At 48.2% G+C, this 19925-nt stretch overlaps 1 protein-coding gene and 1 long non-coding RNA gene across 3 annotated transcripts in view; both read left to right on the top strand.

The window, feature by feature from the left end:
- LMF1 (lipase maturation factor 1) overlaps positions 1-19925 on the top strand; it is a 210702-nt gene that overhangs the window by 24065 nt on the left and 166712 nt on the right. The window contains exon 3 of one of the 2 annotated variants that reach the window (XM_064461414.1): positions 1412-1422. The exons of the other annotated variant lie outside the window; for it this stretch is intronic. Coding sequence (XP_064317484.1) covers positions 1412-1422 — 11 coding nt within the window. The remainder of the gene's footprint in view (positions 1-1411; positions 1423-19925) is intronic. 2 annotated transcript variants of the gene reach the window in all.
- On the top strand, positions 4736-8035 carry LOC135315154 (uncharacterized). Its single transcript, XR_010374590.1, has 2 exons — positions 4736-5108; positions 5889-8035. It is a non-coding gene; the product is annotated as an uncharacterized LOC135315154 (long non-coding RNA).

Below are 19925 nucleotides of genomic sequence, written 5' to 3'. Positions count from 1 at the left end.
TCATTTTGTGTGTGTCTCTGTGTGTGTGTTTTAAATGAGCCTCAGGGGGTTCTTAACTTCTGCCAAGAAATAATAATTCGTACAAGTTTATGTTTAACTGCACCGCAACTGTGGTGGAGAATAGCGAAGTTAGGTTGCCCTTAATGACATATCTTTCTTAATAAAAGCGGCTCTTTATAAAGTTAAAACTTCTTGTGCGTGTTAAAGTTGCTGCGCCCTGTACGTCAGTAGCCCTGTATGAAATTGTTGTTAAATATGTAGTAAATGATTTAGATCGATGGATTTTAGAACTGTTTGAATGACATGCTTAGGAGTATGAAATCTGCTCACCTATTCCGGACATTTTCAGTAAGAGCAAATCTTTCTGAAAATGTTTAAAAGTCTGGGATGGGTTTTTGTTTTGGGGTTCTGAGGGTTTTTTTTTAATTAGTGTAATGCAATACGCTGCAGATACAGATAATAAAGCCCTGATGTGGGATTGAAGCCATAATAGGAGTAAACACGAGCTGTCTGTTGAAGAACAGCATCTTAAAACTTGTTAAACTTTGGGTTTTACATTTAATTGGAACTGGTAATCTTACAGAAAATCACTCGGCTCTAGCTCAGGCTAACTGTAATTTCAATGAGATGATCAGCTATAAAAGCACGTTAAATGCTTAAAATGTGGGGAAAATTCACATAAAAATGGTACAGTAAATGTGTATCGCTTTTCCTGAGACACTGAGGACTGGCGAGCGTCTAGTACGCAGCACTCAGCTAGCAGATGGCACGGTGCTAGACTTCTGTGCTCAAAAGGGGAAAAAACCCAATGAATCGTTCACCAGCGAGCAGCAGCTTCTTGCTTTTCAGCCGCGTAGGCTCCATCAGCGCAGAAGCGTGCATTAAGCTGCGTGTTTTTTAGCAGCTTCGGTTGTTGCCTTCTGCCTGGGAAGTGCTGAGCACGCTTTGGAAACCATAAATGAATAATCTTGCAGCGGAACCTGGTTAAGCTGCACTCTGAGCTAGACTGCTCGCTCAGAGGCGTTCTCAAGTCAGAGGGAAGGTGAGGAGCAGCCCTTTGTGAAGCCCGGTATCTGTTGCGATTTGAGACTCTGCTGTCTCTTCTCGGGATGCTGCTGTAGCATCTTTATTGAAAGAAGGGTGGCCAATTGCTTGGAGTGCTAAATAACAGCTTAATTTACCCAGAAATGTGGGAATTTGCTGCTCTTGCATTTCCAGGTAGCAGCAATTTACCATTCTGGTCCTTTGAGTTGCATGTTACGTGGCTCAGGCACACTTCAGTACTCCTTGGCAGATGTTTTGAAACTCAAAATGTGTGAGGTTTGAAATAAAACTAATAAGAGGCATAGGTTCCTCCAGCTGATCGACCAAGATTTTAATTTTGTTGCTTTTTCTTGATTTTGTTTTGCAGGTATTCCTTTGGTAAGTGAATAAAAGTGAGAAAAAATCCGCAGTTATAATTTATTGGTGCATTTGTGGGTATGTAGCTTTTACATTACTCTAGCTTGCTTCCTCCCTCTCTCTGTCTCCCTCTGTCCAACGTTTAAATTATGATTGTGTCTATTTCTGCCTTTCACTGAATTTCTTTCTGCCCTTATGCCCTTAAGGAAAGGAAAACTGGTGTAAATTCTGTAAATTGAGATTCATGGAGACTTGGTGGAAGGGTTGTGTAAGTAGCAACAGCATCATTTGGAGGGTGACATTAAAGAGAAAGAGTTAAATATGCCTGAGGCGACCAAAAAAAGTGAGGCCTGAAGGATGTCCCCTGGGAGGGACCGTGTTCCTCCTAGATTCCAGTGCCTTTTCTGCTGGTGATTTGTATGAACATCAAGAACTTCTTGCTTGTATCATCTGCTTTTCCACTGGTGTGAGGTGCAGATATTACTCCCTTGGAGATCTGGAAGGTTGATTTGTGCTTTGCACAGGTTGGGGTTTTTTCAGCCTGAAGTACTCCAACCCACGGCTGGAGTCTACCCAGAGAGTTAGAAATCCTGGTAGAAAACCTGTTTCTGTCTGTGGGAATATTAGGAAAACCGCTAGTGCCCTTCTGATTTTCTGGGAAGCATTGCCATGGCATCATGCCTTAAAAGGGCCTATTTGGTCGTGTCTTCTCATCCTTTCAGCCTGGTGCTCATGCTGTTGGATGGGTGGGTGCAGAAGGATGCTCCGTCACTGTGTGGATGACAAGGGGGATCGTATTCCCAAGTTGTGACGAGCCAGTCGCAAATAGAAATTTGGTTATTCTAATACAAGGCACGAGAATAGTTAAAGCCCATTTGTGTCTGTGTGTTATGGAGGCTTGCAAAAGTAATGACCGAGCGTGCCTCCCCCTTCTCCTTCAGGGAATTGCATCTGTCTCCTTGTTTACCAGCTGATCGTTTTAACCAGTTGTAAGGGACGAACTGTTTTGGTGCACGTGGGATCACTGAGATGGTGCTTCACCATGTGGAGAAGCAGAGGAGTATGGAGAATTGGTTCCATTGGATGTAGGTATTTTAACCAGCTGGACTTCACAATATGAATCCAGACTTTTGTTGGGTTAGTGAGGATACCCATAGAATCCTTAAGGTTGGAAAAGACCTCTGGGATCATCAAGTCCAACCTCCAAACCAACACCCCCAGGCCTCCTAAACCATGGCCCCAAGTGCCACGTCTACATGGTTTTTGAACCCCCCCAGGGACGGTGACTCCCCCACCTCTCTGGGCAGCCTGTGCCAGGGCCTGACCGCTCTGGCACTAAAGACTTTTTCCCTCATCTCCAACCCAAACCTCCCCTGACACAGCTTGAGGCCATCGTAGTTTTACCTCAGGTTATTCACCTTCTGTGTGTGTTTTCTACTCTCGCTGATGGTTGTAGAAAACCTGCTTTTTGCAAGTGGTGTTTTATCTATCTTTGGCCTTTCTTTATGTCCCAACTGGATAGCCACCCTATGAGGATTACTGAAGTCCTTTGTACGCAGTAGGGTCTCTCCTTCCTTGTTTTTGGCTTAAGGGCTCCTTCTGAATAAGATGAATGAGATGTAAATCTTGAGCTCCTTTTGTTAGAATACAGGAAAACCACAATATTTTTGTTATAATATAGCTGAAACAACAACAGTGTCATCCATTGCTGTAGAAATACATTAAATATTGCTGAGCTCTGGAAGCCTTATTCTTTGGTAGCATCTACTTCAAAGCAAGGTCTTTCAAATTAAAAAAAAAAAAAAGGGGGAAAAAAGTTCCTGGAGAGATCTTTGTAAATGCTGACTGTTTCCTATTCCCCTCCAGGAAGTGTGCTTTTTTTGAGACATCTTAGGCTGAATTTTGGTAGCCTCTATTAAAACTGCAGGCTGTCCCCATGAATTTTAAAGAACTCCAGAGTCTGGAAATAACAACAAGCTGTTAGGCCAAATGGGATCAGCTGGTATTGCCACAGGTTTTGCTCTTTGCTCTTACTCCTGTCAGGTAACAGTTATTAAAAACACTCCTCACTTCAGGGAATGAACTGCAAAACAGCCGTGCAAGACCTTTCGCAGTGCAAAGCACCGGCCGCGTTGGACTATTTATCTTTGAAAGGTGAAAAGGTGCTCTGCGATGCAAATCCTGGAGCGGGCGCCAGCCTGGGGGTTAGTGCTGTTCTGAAATTAGCCGAGCTGTAATAACTTCTCGGCCTTATTTATTGTTATTCGGGTATAAATTTGGCTGTAGATGTAGCGTGGCGTGTTTCAGTGAGCGCGCAGCGGTTTTGCCTCGGGTCCCTCCCGGTGGATAGGCTCGGCTCGGGCGTGCGAGGCTCTCTGCCAGGGGACGGGAGCGCCAGGCTCGATGGCCCCGGCTCAATGGCCCCTTCTCCTCCCTGCTCTTGGCAGTGCAGTGGTGGTTGGGCGTGGACTGTACTCTGGTGGGACTGCTCGTTGGCCGGAGTACGCTGGATTGCTTTGGGTCTTCCTAGCTGAGCTGAGGCTGCCGGGAGCCTCGGGGAGGGACGGATGGATGGATGGTTATGCTGCCTGTCCTCGGTGGAGCACACCTGCAGGGCCAGCAGCCACGCAACTCCTGGAGAGCTGAGCTTCTTGGCAACTTCATCCTCAGCCTAAATCTCCTCCTTGAGCTTCGCTGTTCCAAAAGCTTTCCTCCATGGCCCTCTCTGTTTGAGTCCCTTTCTGGGTGCCTTGGTGACCTGTGCGTGCCACCGCGAGCCCGCTGGCCTCTCTCGGCACCCGTGGTCGTGGCTCGCCTCCAGAAACGGCAGGTCTCCCCCTCTCTGAAGGCTGCAGCTGTGGTGCTGGGACTAGAAAGAACCAGCAAGGTCAACTTGTTATTTTATCCTTTAAAATTAAGGACATCTTTTCTCCTGGCTCGGAATGAGACTAAAGCTGCTTCAGTAGATTTGTGGTGTTGACAGCTTTGCTGTTTCTGACCCTTTCTGAGCAAGGGTGTGCTCTCCTAGAGCAGCAGTTCCTGATGGTGCTTCTGTCTGAGATACCCCCAAGGACCTTTTTTTTCCTCTTTCCAGTGGAAGCCTGATTTAATATAGTGATTTATTATCTCTGTTCTAACAGAGGCTTTGAAAAAGGTGATGCTCTTTTACAGGCTTTCTTGTCCTCTTTCCTCTGTTCTGCCTTATTGTCTCAAGTAGCCCCAGATATTCAGAAGACAGTCTGACAGCCCGATGTGCGTCCGGAGATACTGGCTGAATGAGGCAGCGGCGGAGAGCTAAGCAGAGCTGCGGAAAGGCCGCGAGGATCACGTGAGTTGTAATGGACAGCCACGTCTCTCTATAGAGTAAAAATCCAGGTGTGGTGTGGGAAAACGATGCAACTGTCCAGGGAGACTGTGACTCTGCGTGGTTGCCTCCATAGCTGTGGGATACCTCTCGGAGCAGCAATCTGGGTTCCCAGCAAGGAACATGCACAGAAGACAGGAATGCATCTGTTTACCTTTGGGCTATCAATGGGATCATTAAACAGAAAGGATTGAGAAGCAGCTGATCTTATTTGACTCTTGATGCACAAAAGTGTCCTATTTGGAGCCAAAGCAAATGTTTCCTTGGGGATTGTTCCAGAGAGCCTCGCTTCTGTGCTCTTGCAGGCCAACTGTGTGGCTAGAATTAGAAGCATGTTTTAAAAGTAAGAGCTTTTTTTTTTCTCTCCTCTTACAGTAAACTTCCTTGTTAATCTTGATACAGAGAGAAGACAATCACTGAAGGTTGAATTAAACTCTTAGGTTTTTTCCGTTACCTGTAAGCATGGAATAAGCAAATAATTTAGTTCATACCCATGCCTGCCCCCTAATTTTATATTGCATCTATCATCTCAGAATTGAACGTGAAGTGTGTTTTCATTAGAAGTAGAATAAAAAGTTGAGAGCCGAGTGTACGTAATTCTCCATTACTGGTTAAATCCTCACTCTTTACTTCAATGCAAATTGTTCCGAGGAGGATTTTCTTTTAAAAGGTCTTCAGGGATCTTGAATTTTAGATGTGCATTGACATAAAATGAAACGTTAGAGTGCACAGCTGGGGTTCTGGCTTTTGCTGTACAAGGTTGAGATGTTTCTCCTTTGTGAGCGCGTGTTTCCAAAGCAGGGGCAAAGTTTTCCTGTTAGTTGCGCTGTACTAGTGAGCAGCGCCGCGGTCGCGGGAGAAAATGTGAGTAAGTTGGAAAGACTAAGGTCAAACTTCACTAGGGCAGGTCCAAAGCTTAGTTTAAAAGTGTGCTGAGGTGGGGATGTGTCTGGGCTGAACTCTGCCCGGAGCCAGCGTTGGTTCCTGCAGACCCATCTGCAGTGTCTGCGTGGTGGGCGTGAGGTTGCCCAAGCGTAAGAGGATTCGCCGGCGGAGGTTTGCTTTTTGCGTGGCGGCACATAAGTATCGTGCTAACACCCGGTGGCACTTGTTACGCCGGTAGCTCACTGTACAGACGGCACGTGGGAGAGCCACTGGCAGCGGGACGTGGAGGACGGGCTGGCCCATGTAATTCCCGGGGAACTTTGTTCTCTTCGCAGCAGGAGACCACGGAGCTGCGGCGCGAGCGTCCCAGCGAGCCCCTGGGAATCACTGCGGGGTTGAACACCCAGATGGCCATGGGCTGCTATTTATTCATCCTCCCCCCACGCCGAGATGGGAGGGACGAGGCTGCTTACCGACTGTTCCTGTTCCTGGCTAACGTTGTGATCTGCTGTTCCTATTTCTCGTGTAAGAGTGGGAAACTTTTCTCTCTGTCTTATTAAATCTATTTTTCAAGCTGTCACTTAACCAGGTCTAGTGACAGAGTCGGATGTTTATGTGGCCCTGGACACTTGAACTCTGGTGTTTTCAATCACAACAGCACCTTTTGCCAGCCGTTGTGAATTAAATACTCCTCGTGACCTTTTACCCTCGCCGCTCTTAAATTCATGCTTTAAAAACAGCTTAATGAGGGGTTTACTGGCCCAATTGGAAGTTTTTATTAAAACCTATTAGTGTGCTAGAGTAGCCTGCCTGAAGGAAACGATTAGCCCAAAGCAACTAAACTCGGAGCTGGCCCCTAGCCACACCAGGTTTTCACTAAACTGTTTCCAGACCCACGTTAACCCTAACACTGCAGCTTGCATGGTATTCATATCCTCTGCTTTAATTTATAGCTTGTCTGATTCTCTCCCCAGCCTTTCTCCATGTTCACGAAAGCATTTTGTTTTAATGTAATTAGACCTGCATTAAAGGGCAACGTGCCTTCATTGAGGCCTGCCTTGTTTGAGAGCCTCAATTAAGTGGAAGCGTTCCCCCAAAATCCTCTGCTGATGCCGCCCGGGGAAGAGGTTGCCCTACGGATGTGGTCCGGAGCCCACTTGGACAAAGCCGTGATGCTCCCGGGGCACTGGTTCAGCTTCCTGTGAGGAGCATCCCAGCATCAGCGCGGTGGTGCAGCTGCCTTGGCGGAGCACCCCTGGTGGGTTTGACATGAAGCTGAGTTATCTGGAGGGACCCCAACCTCAGGAGAGCGCGCAGGACCTGGTGGAAATCCTGGCTGGCTTCTGCTGCGAACTTCCCGTTGGATCCTGGCTTGTTTTCTCTAACTCCGTGTTTTATATTCAAAACCGGGCCAGTCGTTCTCGCCCATCTTAAAAATAACCTTTACAATGCTGCTGAAGCCCTGTAGCCGTCATCTTTGTGTTCTTGTGCTTGTGCCTCCGCGCAGCTGAGAAACGCAGGCCAGAGCTCCTACATGTGAGGAAAATTGCTGTCGCAAGTGCCGTGCCCCAAAAGTGCCGAGCAGCCGTCAACTTTACGTGTTCTCTCCCCATCCATGCGCCTGGCTGCTTGTCCAGGCTTCCTGTGGGGTCTCCGGGAACGGCAAGGTCTTTGAGAAGGGACTTCCAGTTCCTTTTTTTAAATTATTTTTATGTGTGTGTGTATATATATAAAAAAAATATTTTTTTGGCACAGTAGTTTGCCTGTTTGTAGATGTCCGTAGCTACTGAACTGAAGGCATGAAATAATACAAAACTTGTAAGCTGGATTTAATGTTTTGCTGGTGGTTTTCTTTGTTGTCTGGCTGCTGAAATGACTGGCCGTGCGTTCATGATACATCCCCGAAGTCACGATCCATCACCCCGGGGAGTCCCTGATGGACGTGTGAATGCCGTTGTCAGGCTTGATGTTTTTCCTTGCTAACCTATAATCAGGGAAGGCAAGTTGAAGAGTGAGACACAGACTCTCCTTTACAAGACCTTGTTTTAGCCTGCAAAGAAGCCAGATTCCCCTGCAATAAGATTACAGATAGAAAATATCAAAATTAATAGAAAAAAAACCCAGGGAGTTGCCAGTGTACCAACTGGCCTGCTGTTTGAGTGACACAGATTTAGGTGCTGGGATGCATTTTGAGCATTGTAAAGTGATTTTCCGTGAGCAAAGCACAAACCAAAAAGCAACTGGTCCTTCTCTGCACCGCGTGTTTCCTGAGTGTCACCTCCTGTCTTTATTTTTACCGGCATATGGATGCACCAACCTTGGGAGGTGCCCTTTAAAAAGAATGTTTAAGGAAAAATCTGCCATTAAAGTTATTACTGAAAAGTAGTGCCTTTGATTGCGGCAATTATGCAAATGATTTTAAGGGATAAAATACTTCTTAACAAGCACTGATGTAAATGGTGGTGCTGGAATGAGTGCATAACTTCTTCAAACGAGGCCTTTCCGTGCAAGTAATTTTCTTTCAGCTGTTTGCCATGTTGCCTGGATGTCGACCTGTGTAACCGATGACCGGCCTGCGGATGTGATTTTTGTTTTCTCTTAATACAGGAATGTAAGTGGGTGGAATGGGAACGCTGGTCTTGCAGAAACTGGGAAACCCTTTCCCTAAGCAAATTGTTTCTCCACAGCTCTTGTGACTGACTTTTGTCCGAGCCTTAGTAAAAAGGAAACAAACAAAAGTGCTTTTTGCAGGCAGAGCTTGTCCTCAGAAAAAGGCGAGTTGGGCTGGGAGGCCAGCAAGAGTGGAGCTCTCCTTGATTAAGGCTCTTGCCTTAATGAATTGCTAAAGTTAAACAGAATTTCCTCCAGCGACAGTTTTAAAGCAGAGAAGTTGGATCCTTGACTTCCATACTTTGGAAGAACACTGACCGCAATGAGAAGGCGAGCGTATGTTGTTGGTGTGGCCCAGGCTTGCCTCCGAATTTGGTCGGCGGTGCTTAAACGAAGCTCTTGGCTCTTGGGGGAGCAGCAGTGCAGCGCCGCACCATGCGTGGCATCAGTTACGGGCAGGTTTACTCTTTCAGTTCAAATAATTCACAAAAGGGGTCGGTGGACAGTCAGCGCCTTGACTTTGGACAAGGTCAAGGACGCTCTCCATGTATTATGGATTTGTTGTCGTTGTCCCTCCTGCAGCTGGGATGGACATATAACGGCGTAAAAAGCCAAAAGCCTTTATAAAGCCATCGTGGGGAGCGGTGGTGGAGGTACAGCAGCATGGCAGGGTGGGCACACGTGCCGTTTGAGCTCTGCGAGGTAGCTGAATCGCTGCATCATCCCTTTGAAACCTCAGCATTAAAGGTACGGTGCAAATGCAGAATGAGAAATGAGCGTGTGTGTTTCCATTAGTGATGTGCCTAGTCTGCCTGGAAACCTGCGGTGTGGGGAGAAAACTGCAGGCTTTAAAGATATAAAATAGAAAGGTCTTGAAGGTCTGGTAGCACAGATGGCACGTACGGGTCTTGGGACGCAGTGGATACGGGGCATTTCGTTCAGCGTGTGCTTCAAAAACGGGCACAGCCTGCCCGAGGATGCCGAAGCCTCTGCCTTTGCCGGCGGCGGCGACAGGCAGCCCCGTGGTTCGGTCGGCGCCGGGCGCGCACGTGAGCGCCGCGTCTCTGGCGAGCTCTTGGATGCTGTCGCGCGGATCGAGCTGCGGTGCCCGGTTGGGCTGGAGCAGGTGTAGTAATTTGCAATTATGATCGTAGATTGGGGTTTTGCAAACCTGTGTGCAAATAGCAAGGCTATTGTCTTCAAAGCTTCATAACCTCTGCGTTTTCTCCTGAAATGCGTTCTCCCTTTGTGGGTGCTTTTCCTCCTGAATGAGGAAGGGATTTAATGTGCTTCCTGCAGTGGTATTAGTGTCTGCTTAGATTGTGATCCCGATACCAAGATCGTAATGAAAGAAAATTTGGGCGTGTGGGTATTTATTTTAAATTTGAGCATCTTTTTTCTAGGAGAACAGCAACGCAGTTCACTTAATTGCTCTGAGTATGTAAGAGTGCACCTCTTCACAGATACACCTGAGCAGTTTGGTACTGGCACCGAATTCACCTGTGTGCGTTGTAAAGCCAGCGCTTGCTCTCACTATCTTGCATTAGCATCTCCGTTATCTGCTACCCTGAGCTTACCGTGGATTTGTGTTAAGCTTTTCCGTTAAACTTGTGACTCTGTGCCGTGTTCCCAGCTGGGGCTTCCTGTGGAAAAGCAAAAACTAGAGTTAACGAAAGTGCCAGCTCACTTTAAATAAAAAATCTTTATAGTAGCCTTTTTCATAGAGAGGTGTTTCTGAACAAAGGCACCGCCTCTAATCATGCTTAGATTTTTGAGGAGGATTTGACTTATGTCCACACATCCCAGCTTGGATTGATTGCTACTTGTTTGTGTTAAACAAAAAATAAAAAAAGGCAGCATTTCTTTTGCCAAAGGAAAAAAAGCTGGTTCCAGACTCGCTGTAGGCAAGGGAGCTGCTGCCCACCACCACAAGGCTGCCGCCACGCCGGGTTGAGCTTTAGCACCGTCTAATACTGCACGGGGAGGGTGCACAGTGTGAGACGGTAACCTGAACACAACGTCCGCTTGTTTCGGGGGCTTTAAGGAGGTCAAATGTAATTACCCACTCGGAGTGTGGCCGCGAGAGAGTGATTAATTCCCCCACTCCTCTAGAAAAGCCCGTGGGAATTTTAATGATGCCAGCGATAAGATCCTCGGTTTTGGGCATCGTTTAGAAAAAGCGGAGCTCCGCCTGCCCGGCCCTGCCGTAGCGCTGGCTCTGCTCGGAGTCGGGATGGGACCGGCAGCCAGGAGGGCCGGGGAGGCGCAGCGCGGGCGAGGGTGCCATCTGCGGAGCTGCCGTCCGTGCCCTCCAGCGCGGGCGGGTTTCCGGAAGGTGACCAGGCAGGTACGACCGCTCTGACCTTGCTCGCGCCGGGGGTTAGCGAGAGGTTGCCGGCTGTTGGGAATCGCTGCTTCTCCCTCTTTTGGTTGTTCCTATTGAATTGCACAAGAGCATGGATTTTCCCTCTGCAAAACTGGAGCAAAGTCTCTCAGCGAGGCTGCCCTCGTACAGTAGCCGCAGAATTGTTCCTGTAAATACCGTGCTGTGCGATTATTTCTTCCTTTTCCTCTGTTTTTTAAGCACAAAACTCAGACAACCGCTTGAAATAGAATTTTATTAAGCGTTTAGGCAATTGCAGAGGGCGTCGGCTTTACTTTATGCCCTCGTCTCATTTAGGGGTTACTGCTGGGGAACAGCACCCGCTTCCTGGCCGGAGTGCTCGCCTCTGAGTTACCGCCTGCGAAGGATCTTGAGGCAACATCTTCGTGCTGTTCCCGCGGTATTTGCCGGTTGTCATAAATGCCAAGCGCCAGCACAGCCCAGGCAGAGTCCGTCGACTTGGATTTACCTTTTAGAAAGCAGTCAGAGCTAGTGGGTGTGTCTTGCCAGCCAGAAGGCCAACATAAAAGCTTAATATACCTCAAAAGCAGGAGAGAGAGTCAAGTTTTTTCTGATTTTTAGGGAGGAAGACAATTTGGGGAGAACTGGGTGAAAACAATGGACCAGCTCCATGACAGTGCTGGCTTCAACAGGCTGGCGCTTCTCAGCAAGGCGCTATTTAAATTCATTGTGGTATCGCCAGGCTTCGACGGAGCGACGGTGGGAGATGGGCAGAGTTGTCTGCAAGGAATGCTTCGATCAAAAGTTCAAGTCTGGCATGGGAGAACGAGTTCTGTTTTTATTTTTCTATTTTCTGAAGTTAAATAAACCTCGATGTGCAGAATAACCCCCGAATAACAATAATAAACTGCAGGACATCCAAGGAACTGCTGCCGTTTTTATTTTTCATTAACCACGCTGTCATTTCTACCGTGCATCTGATTTATCTCTCTGGTTAACCATTCAAATGCCCTTTTTCTGACCCGTCACATAAAAGTTTTATGTTGGTAATTTATAGAGGATGATTACAGCTCTGAGTGTAAAGTTTTGGAGCACCGTTCTTGGCGATGATGGGTCTTGTTGGATGTTCCCGAGGTATACGGTAGAATTACAGATTAAAGGGTTGAGGTCTTGGGGCTTGGCGTCCCTGGGCAGCAAGAGGAAGATGTGTGTGGACCCCTGAGGAAGGCTGCTGAGAGAACAGGCCTTTTCTGAGGAAGCCAACTCTCTGGGGATATTCGTCATCCTTCCTTTATTGTGGATTTGGTCTGGCGTGTGGAAGTTTGAGTGGAAGCCCGTGGACTTTGGATGCTTTCCATCAGGAATGTCTGAGCAGAAATGCACTGCAGTTCGGGCCAGGTTAAATGGTCTAGATCTTTTGTCTTTTTTTAATAGGTGATAGGATTTCAAAAGCAATTTGGAGACTCCGCAGCAGAGCTGCGCCGTACCCCGAATGCCTCCGTGCGAAATCCCTGCCGCTCAAACGCAGGTGGGGCGGGAGCGGTAACAACATCGCAAGGGAAATGGCGTTTTGGAGGGAGGAAGAACGCTTCAGGGTTCCCACCCAGTTGTATCTGGTACTTTCTATTTTTGGCCATGCATTAAAACCCAGTATTAACCCAGTGACTACACCTATAAAACACAGGGCCCGTTCCAGGACACGCATCCTAGCACGCTCTCATCTATTCTTTTTGTCTCCTTTTTCTTGCTGGGAGGAGGAGGAGTGGGGTGGGATGGCTTTTTTCCCTTCTCCTAAGTCATCTTTTTAAGGATATTTATTTGACTGCTTGATGCTACTGAGGGCTAAAGAGGTTAATGTATTTATTCTGGCAGAGTCCCTTTCTGAAGCCTGTGTGTTTCTTCACAAGTCTGTATTTTGAAGTTTATTGCGTTTTCTGTGTTCACTCGACGTATGAAGACTGGCCGTAGGACTGGCGTTGGGTAACGGAGCGGGAGCCAGAGGTCCGGTTTGATCTCCCTCGAAGTGCTGGGCTCCTTGATCTCCCCGGAGCAGGGAACAAGCTGTCGCTCTTCACTGTCTTTACAAAAATTGATGCAAAAGTGAGTGACCGCACGAATGGAGCCGTCTGTGGATTTCTTCTTAAAGTTCCCTTGTCCAAAAACGTCGTTTCCTTGAAATGGAGGTGATTTGTGGGAATGCACCGGTTTGAACAGATTTCTGGATCAGGAAAATGAAGTCACCGTGTTGGAAATTGTTGCAACTCTTTTTGTCCTTGCCATCTTTAAATTAGAGGAAAGCGTGTCATAGTTCAGAGAGACGTAGTATGGAGACATTTAGAAAGCAATTGCACTTATTATAGCAAAAAGTGTGCTTTTAGTGTGTTTCTGCATGCAGAAAAACAACTGCTCAATTTAAATGTGAGCAAACTGAAAATATTTAATGCCTTAGCGTCAGTTCAAACCTGTGTCTCCGTAAACTTAACGGGATTTGACTACTTTCTTGAGCATCATCTGAACTTTGGATTTCAGGTAAAATGATTCCAAGAGCGAACGTGCAAAACCTGAAGCAAAAGAGGAGGCGCGCGGAGGAAAACGTGCCTCGTGCTGTTAAATGGTGTGGAGCAGTGTCTCAAAGGCGCCGCGTCAGGGAGCTTGGGCCTGGGGGCTGCCAGTTTTCTTACTGTCACCAAAGTGGCTCGTTTGACTGTAAGGAATTTACTGCGGCCACTGGGAGTTGAAATATCTTGTGTGTTTTTGTATTATTTGTGGCATCTTTGCACAGAAGTCGAAGCTGATGCATCTGCTTCCTACTGAGCCCCGTGTGCTTCCGCACGCTGCTGAGTGGGATGCCCTTAAGTGTTTTAAATACCATATTAGCGCTTGAATATTACAGCTTTACAGTATCAGTTTTGGTTTAAGGAGAATGCTACCTAGCCAAATGCTTCTGACCGCCGCCTTATTGCATCCACCGTGTTCCCTTCAACTCTTAAAAAATGAGATTTATTTATTTTTAGTCTAGTGAAATAATTTTCTCATGGGTTTCTTTTCCGTTTCTAAACTGGGTGAAACCGCAGTGTTAAGCCATCCTCTTCCCAGTCATATATAGGAAGTGAGCGTGAGCCAAGGTACATATTTTATGTTAGTCAAAAGAGATAAGTGTCAGGATTTCAAAGTAAATTCCACCCTGCAATTTCCAGCGCTGAAATCTCTGCTGTACCTTGGCTCTCATGCCTTGTTTCAGAACAGTTGGTGCTTTTATTGCAACTATCTTGTATTTTCATATTCTTTTGTACGGGGGGGGCTGTGCCTGCATGCATGCCAATGCTGCCGGTCCATGTCATAATCCCTCTAGAAAAACCCTTGTATGGCAGGAAAATTGTAGGTAGCAAAGCCGGAGAGGGTGCCGGCCCGCGAGGCGCTGCTGCGCCAGCCACGAGGGGAAGAGGAAGGCACACGATGCCGAGCTTTACTGTCTCAGAAAGAACAAAAGCAGCTCCTCTCCTCGCTCAGCAGAAGGTTTAACGCCTGAAGGAGGTGGTCCGTCCCCAGGGCACGTACCTGCTGCGGGGAGGGGGCTGGCTGGGGTATCGGTGGGGAGGGTGGCGAGCCTGGGGCCGTGGTCCCGCTTGCCTGGTGCGCATTAACCCCATCTTCCACATCCCGTTTCCCTTGACATCAGGTGGGGATAAGGCTTTCCCCAAGGTGCTTCCAGACCTGTATGTGAAGCCGCTACGTAAGAGCGAGAGGTGGCTGCTCGGTGAAGGCACAGTGCCTAAAATAACAGTGTTTTAGTAGTGGGATTTTGATTTTTATCCTATGCTTTCAGGCTATTAGGTGATGATTAAACCACCATTAAAACTGGACTTAAACAGCTTTGCATTTTGGTGGAGCAGGTAGCTGAGGTGTGGAGGTTTGAGGTTACTTCTTGATTTGCAATTGATTATGAATGTTTATCAGGGAGGAGATACAGGGTAATAGTTTTCTGTTTTGTTTCGCGTTTGTCTGGGCCGTGCTGGGTCATGTTCAATTCGGCAACTAACCTCGAGCTGGGCTTGGAAGACCTGTGGGTTGGAGCCCTTCGCTTCTGCGAGTAGGAAGGACCAAGGAATCCCGAGCGGCAGGCTGTGGTTTTAGCCGTGCAGACTTGAGACTCCCGACAAGGATTGCTCAACCTCCCCGGAGCTGGCCTCGGGGCTGGCTGGCTCGCTGCGTGGGCAGGCTGGGCTCCGACCTGCCTGCCGAAGCCCATGCAGGGACGGCTTCCAGGGATGGGTGGGAAACGGCAAAGTCAGGAGCAGGTCCTGCAGCTCCAGCCTGGTCTGCTGTCGCCACCCAGCCGCCTGCCTTCTGCAGATACCGACTTATTTCCCCTGCAAAGGAAGGGTTGGGGCTGGCTCAGGATGACTGCACTTGCACGCAGTGGAGATCTGCCTGGGAGCTGAGCAGCGGTACCGAGGGGAAAAGTCAGCCTGCGATTCTCCCAAAACAGGGTGGTGCTTCTGTGTGGGAGGGGTGAAAGGAGAGAGCAGAGATGATCCCCCAAAAAAGAGTGTGTGTGGGGGGAGGGAATAAACAAGCTATGCAATAAATAAGCAATGAGCAATCTGGGTGCAGGGTAGGGAGGAGACGTCAGGAAGGCTCTAGGGGAAAGGAGCAGCGGGGAAAGGTGAAGGATATGAGGGGTAGAAACCGATGGGGAAATCGTTCTTGTCCCTTGTTTCGGATTGCTGAGGTAATGCTGTTATTTTCGACCGGAGCTGGAGCGCGTGGCAGAGCTCAGTTCCCCCGTGTGATGTCTCTGCTCGGCCTCGCAGCTGCAGGAGGAAGGCTGTCAGCGCTGGGCGTGACGGGCTGCGGTAGCTGCGGGGCAGCCATTTGTTATCGCCAATTGTCACGGGGACAAATGCTGCCGGGATGTTTGTCTCTTTCGTTTATTAAATGCAGTTTGGTAACCACGAGGGCCAAATTCCCGGTGTAAATCTGGAGTAGCGTCAGTGCGGTTGGATCTGCCCGGCTGTGCTGGATATCTCGCTCGGAGGAGAGCACGGCGCGGAGCCGGCACGTCGGGCGACACTGAAGAACTACCGGAGGGATTGGGGAAGGGCAGCAAGGGGGAAGGAGATGCCGGGGAGGTGTCCAAGGGGATAACGCAGAGCTGTGGCTCTTCTCATCTATTCTGCACTTTGCTAAGCTTTAAAATGCCACTTTTTGTCCTCTGTATTTAGCTGATAAATAGGTTACATTCTCATTTACATGGCTTGCTTCTTAATATGACCTCCTCTGGCTTATTCAGCTTTTAAAACAGACGCGCCTGATAGCTAGTGGCCAGGGAGAGGAGGAGGAGAGCACTTTAAAGTCAAGATTCGGTGCTTTAGATTCAACACTTTAAATTTGAGCTTCAGAAAATCCAGCTATAGGAATTGATGTTTACATGGAAACGCGTGTGCCTTCCTCCCGAGGCTTCAGCAGGAGGTGAACCCGGTGCCCTGGGCCCGCCTGGGGATCGCCCAGGCGATGCCGGCGCTGAGCAGCCCCAAACGCCGGCAACTGAGCCGGGGCCGGGAGCGGCCGCGGGGCCCCGCCGGTGCCCGGCTCTGCCCAGGGCAGGCGCTGGCACGGGGCAGCATCGCTCGGCGCCGATTTCCACACCCGTCCGTATCTGCGGGCACGGCGCAGGGATCTTTGTCCTAAAAGGCTCCGGGATTTACAGCTGTGTTGGTTGTCGAGCCCTTGGGAAGGGAGTTGGAGGGCTTTCAGCGTTAGGAGCTGCCTTGCCTGCGTCCTTGCTGCGGAGTGGGTGAGGTTCGATGGGAAGTGTCATCTGGGCTTTAAAACTTACCCCCAGATACAGGAGGGAACCAGACCTCGGAGCAAAGATAAATCCGCACCCTGGGGGGTTTCTCGTGGGCTGCCGGATCTCGTGATCGGTGCCGCAGCTCCTGTGCGCAGCTCGTCGTGTAGAGTCCTTGCTCCCGTTTCGCGGTGTTGCGGCAGCCCTGCGGCGTAGCTCGGTGATCTTATTCATTCGTTTATTTTAAAAGAAAGTTGCTGGATGCATATATTTCAGTCTACAGGAATATGGAGAGCCCTGAGATCTGCGCAGTGGAAATGGTATATAGATAGTTAAGCAGGGGAATTTGGCCAAGGCTTTCTGGCACACAGCTTGGACAGTTAGAATAATTTATTATAATATTTTCCCATCTGTTTGTTATTATTAAATATGGAGTACTGATGTTGCACAATCTTACCTTTTGGATTTATGTCCAGAAGAAATCGGTGTACGTTTTTATTGAATACCTTTTAACTCTAACTTACGGTTACAAACAGCATTTTTGAACTTCTCCTTTGTGAGTTTAAAGTAAAATTAAATTAAAAAACCTCCTGACACATGCCGCTCTTTAAGGGTCAGCACTTTCTCTTTGGAAAATTATCCTGTACATGAATGTCTTTCTCAAGTGTTTTATTTCACTTCTAAATGCCGGGTTGCCAGCAGCTTCTTTTCCCGCTCAGGTTGTCCGAGCAAGAAGGCATTCGGTTTTGCAGTTGTGTCCCTGGCCGTGCGCACACGGAAGGCAAAATAATCTCCATTTAGGCCAGGTACAAAACTGCTGTCAACTGGAAGCCTCGTGCGATTGCCAGAAAATAAGTCCTGCTGCTGGATTGGTGGTACCGGCGGCCTCGAGCTGGTGCAGCCGGGGCCGCCGGGAGCCGTGGGTGTCCCTATGGCTTTGTCACACATGCAGTTTGGGGGTCACCTTCTGGGGAGCCCCCTGTAAGCGAAAGGACTCCGCAGACCAACAGGCGCCTCCAGAAATTCCAGGTAATTGCTAAAAACTCCCCTCCCTGCAGATGCATCTGTTGGAAGGGGATCTGGGCGCTTCTGAAACGAAGCGCTTTTTCACTCCTTTCGGCCCAGAGGCTTGCTGTGCCCCGTTCTCTTTATTTCCACGTTTCTAGATACTTTACAGAATGTTTTATCTTTGATATCTGTACTTGTCCTAGTCTTGTACTAGACTAGTGCTAGTACTAGTCATTTAGAGTGGGACATTGCGCCGTGCTAAAAAGCTATTGAGCTCTTCTAAGTGGCTTTCTAGACCAACTGAGCAACACGTCGTTTAATAAAAGAGTAATTTTTTTGTATAAAAGTTTACATGGTAAAATTTACAAATTGGTTATTTTACAGAGTAGTTATTTTAACAAATAATGCAGGCTCTTCAGGATTGCTTTTGGTTCCCCTACCATGTTTCAAATGATTTTTAAACAGAACATTTTTTTTCTCCCTTCCATCGAGGGCTTTATTGGTGTGAGCGTACCGTGGGCTCAGGTGTATGATAAATCACTGGAGTCAGCCGTGCTGGTGTTCCGGCTACCTTCACACATGTTTCCAGTTACTGAATTTCAGCCCCCAGCTTTACTGACAGGTTTCCCATTAATGATTGAAAATTCGCATCAGAGGCTGGATAGTTATTTCTATCGATAAAAAGAATTCTTTGAGCGACCGTTTGAGGTGTTTCCATTCCACTTGCAATTTCGGCATGAAAGCGGTTGCAGGATATTTTCCCCCGCTTTGAGGTATTGATACCCATTTGTATGGAAACTCCCCAAGCGGTACCTGCTATTTTGCATTTCCAGGTTGGCTTTACATTGCTGAACGCTTAACGAGCTACACGCTCCCTCGCTGGATCACTCTTTGTTCTGGGGCACGCGCGTTTTTCAGCCTGAATTAATAACGCTGTAGAGTGAGGACAGAAAAGCCAGTGATTAATTCATATGGTTCATTTTATGCACTGAAGTCATTTGGATTTCGTACAGCGGGGAGAGCGGCGCGGCTGTACGAGGCTTGTGGTATTGGGACATATGCGAATAGCTGTTTAATATCAGTTGTCACTATCCTGTGTGATTTTTTTTTTAATGTGGTTGATTTCAGCGGTTTCTATAAAAATATAAAAAGCTGCTTCTTCAAATTAGAAGCAAAAATTCTAATTATATGCTACAGAATATCCTTGCAAGTGAATTCAATGTCACACGCATGGGAAACCCACCACCCAGGTCGCCGGCAGCGTAACCGTGGCTGGCTGCTTCGCGGCGCTGAGGCGGCGAGGGGCAAAGGAAAATCTTGCTGTACGCTGGGTTACGTTATCATTAAACCGCTGAATCCTTCCAACTGGCAGCTTCTCGGCAGCACTCGGGGAATGGTAATATTTGTGGGAAAACATGCTGCTTTTCTTCTCTCCTCCAGGAAGGTTTCACAGCGTTTACAGCTGGGCTGGAGAAGGGGGTCGTTTTGGAGTCGCTGTAGGTAGATGTTTGCTGGGATGCCCAACCCCGGGTCGTTCTTCGGAAAGCCATGATGCAGGATCCATCAGAGGGGCAAGAGAGTTATTTTGTTGGGGTCACCTGAATCAGGACAGTGACCAGAGGTTGCATGAGCGTCAGGACATCTTTGCTTGATAAGCTGGCTCTGCAAACCCTTTGCTCAGCGCCGCTGGGTCTTCGCACCGCGCTGGTGGGCTGTGCGACGTGGGCTTGGCGATGGCCAAGCCAAAGTCATCCGGGCGTCTCCACCATGCTACGATGCTATGACTCTTCACAACAGAGTTTGGGTGAGAAGCCTTAGGAATCGATACTGAATATCTGTGGTCACAAACGGAGCAAACTTCCTCCTCTGCACATCTCCAAAATGAATTTGCAGTTGGTTTTGATTTTGTAGCAGAAGCGATAAGTAATAAATGGCGGTTAAAGGCTTGAGGAAGTGGGGAAAGGGCTAACGACTTTAAAGATGCATTCCTGGAAAAAACAGCTTTGCTAGCTAAACTGTTGGACAATTTAAAATGGAAGATTGCCTCCTGCGAGTGTGGTGGTGGGGTTTCATGTTTGGTTTTGTTGTTTGTTTTCAGGGGTTTTTCTGTGATCTCCTGGCTAGAGGAGAGGAGAGTCGGGACTGGATTTAGGGTTGTTTTTTTATTGCTGTGTTTTGTTACTGACTATGGGATGTAGACATGAATAAAACCAGAAGCTCGTGAGCCTTAAAATATTCACTGTTTCTTTATAATGTTGCTGTGTCAGGAGCTTCAGGATTCCTCCATCACTTTCTCTGGCCCTGTGGGTGCAGCCACAGTTGTCCAGAGCCTGCAGCTGGCGCGGCTGCAAAACCCTGGGACAGAAGTTATTAGTGCACTTAATTCCCTGTCAAGCAAACTTGGTTTGATGGATGGGGCAGAAAACAAGACACGAAGAGCCCCACAGTTCTAAACCTGCCGGTGCCTCTGGATCGGGTCTCTGTCGCCTCGGTGCCTCGTGTGCTGGTACCCGAACTACAGC

This window comes from Phalacrocorax carbo, chromosome 10, assembly GCF_963921805.1.
Source record: "Phalacrocorax carbo chromosome 10, bPhaCar2.1, whole genome shotgun sequence".
Lineage (NCBI taxonomy): Eukaryota > Metazoa > Chordata > Aves > Suliformes > Phalacrocoracidae > Phalacrocorax > Phalacrocorax carbo.
This window is presented reverse-complemented; position numbering and strand designations above follow the sequence as displayed.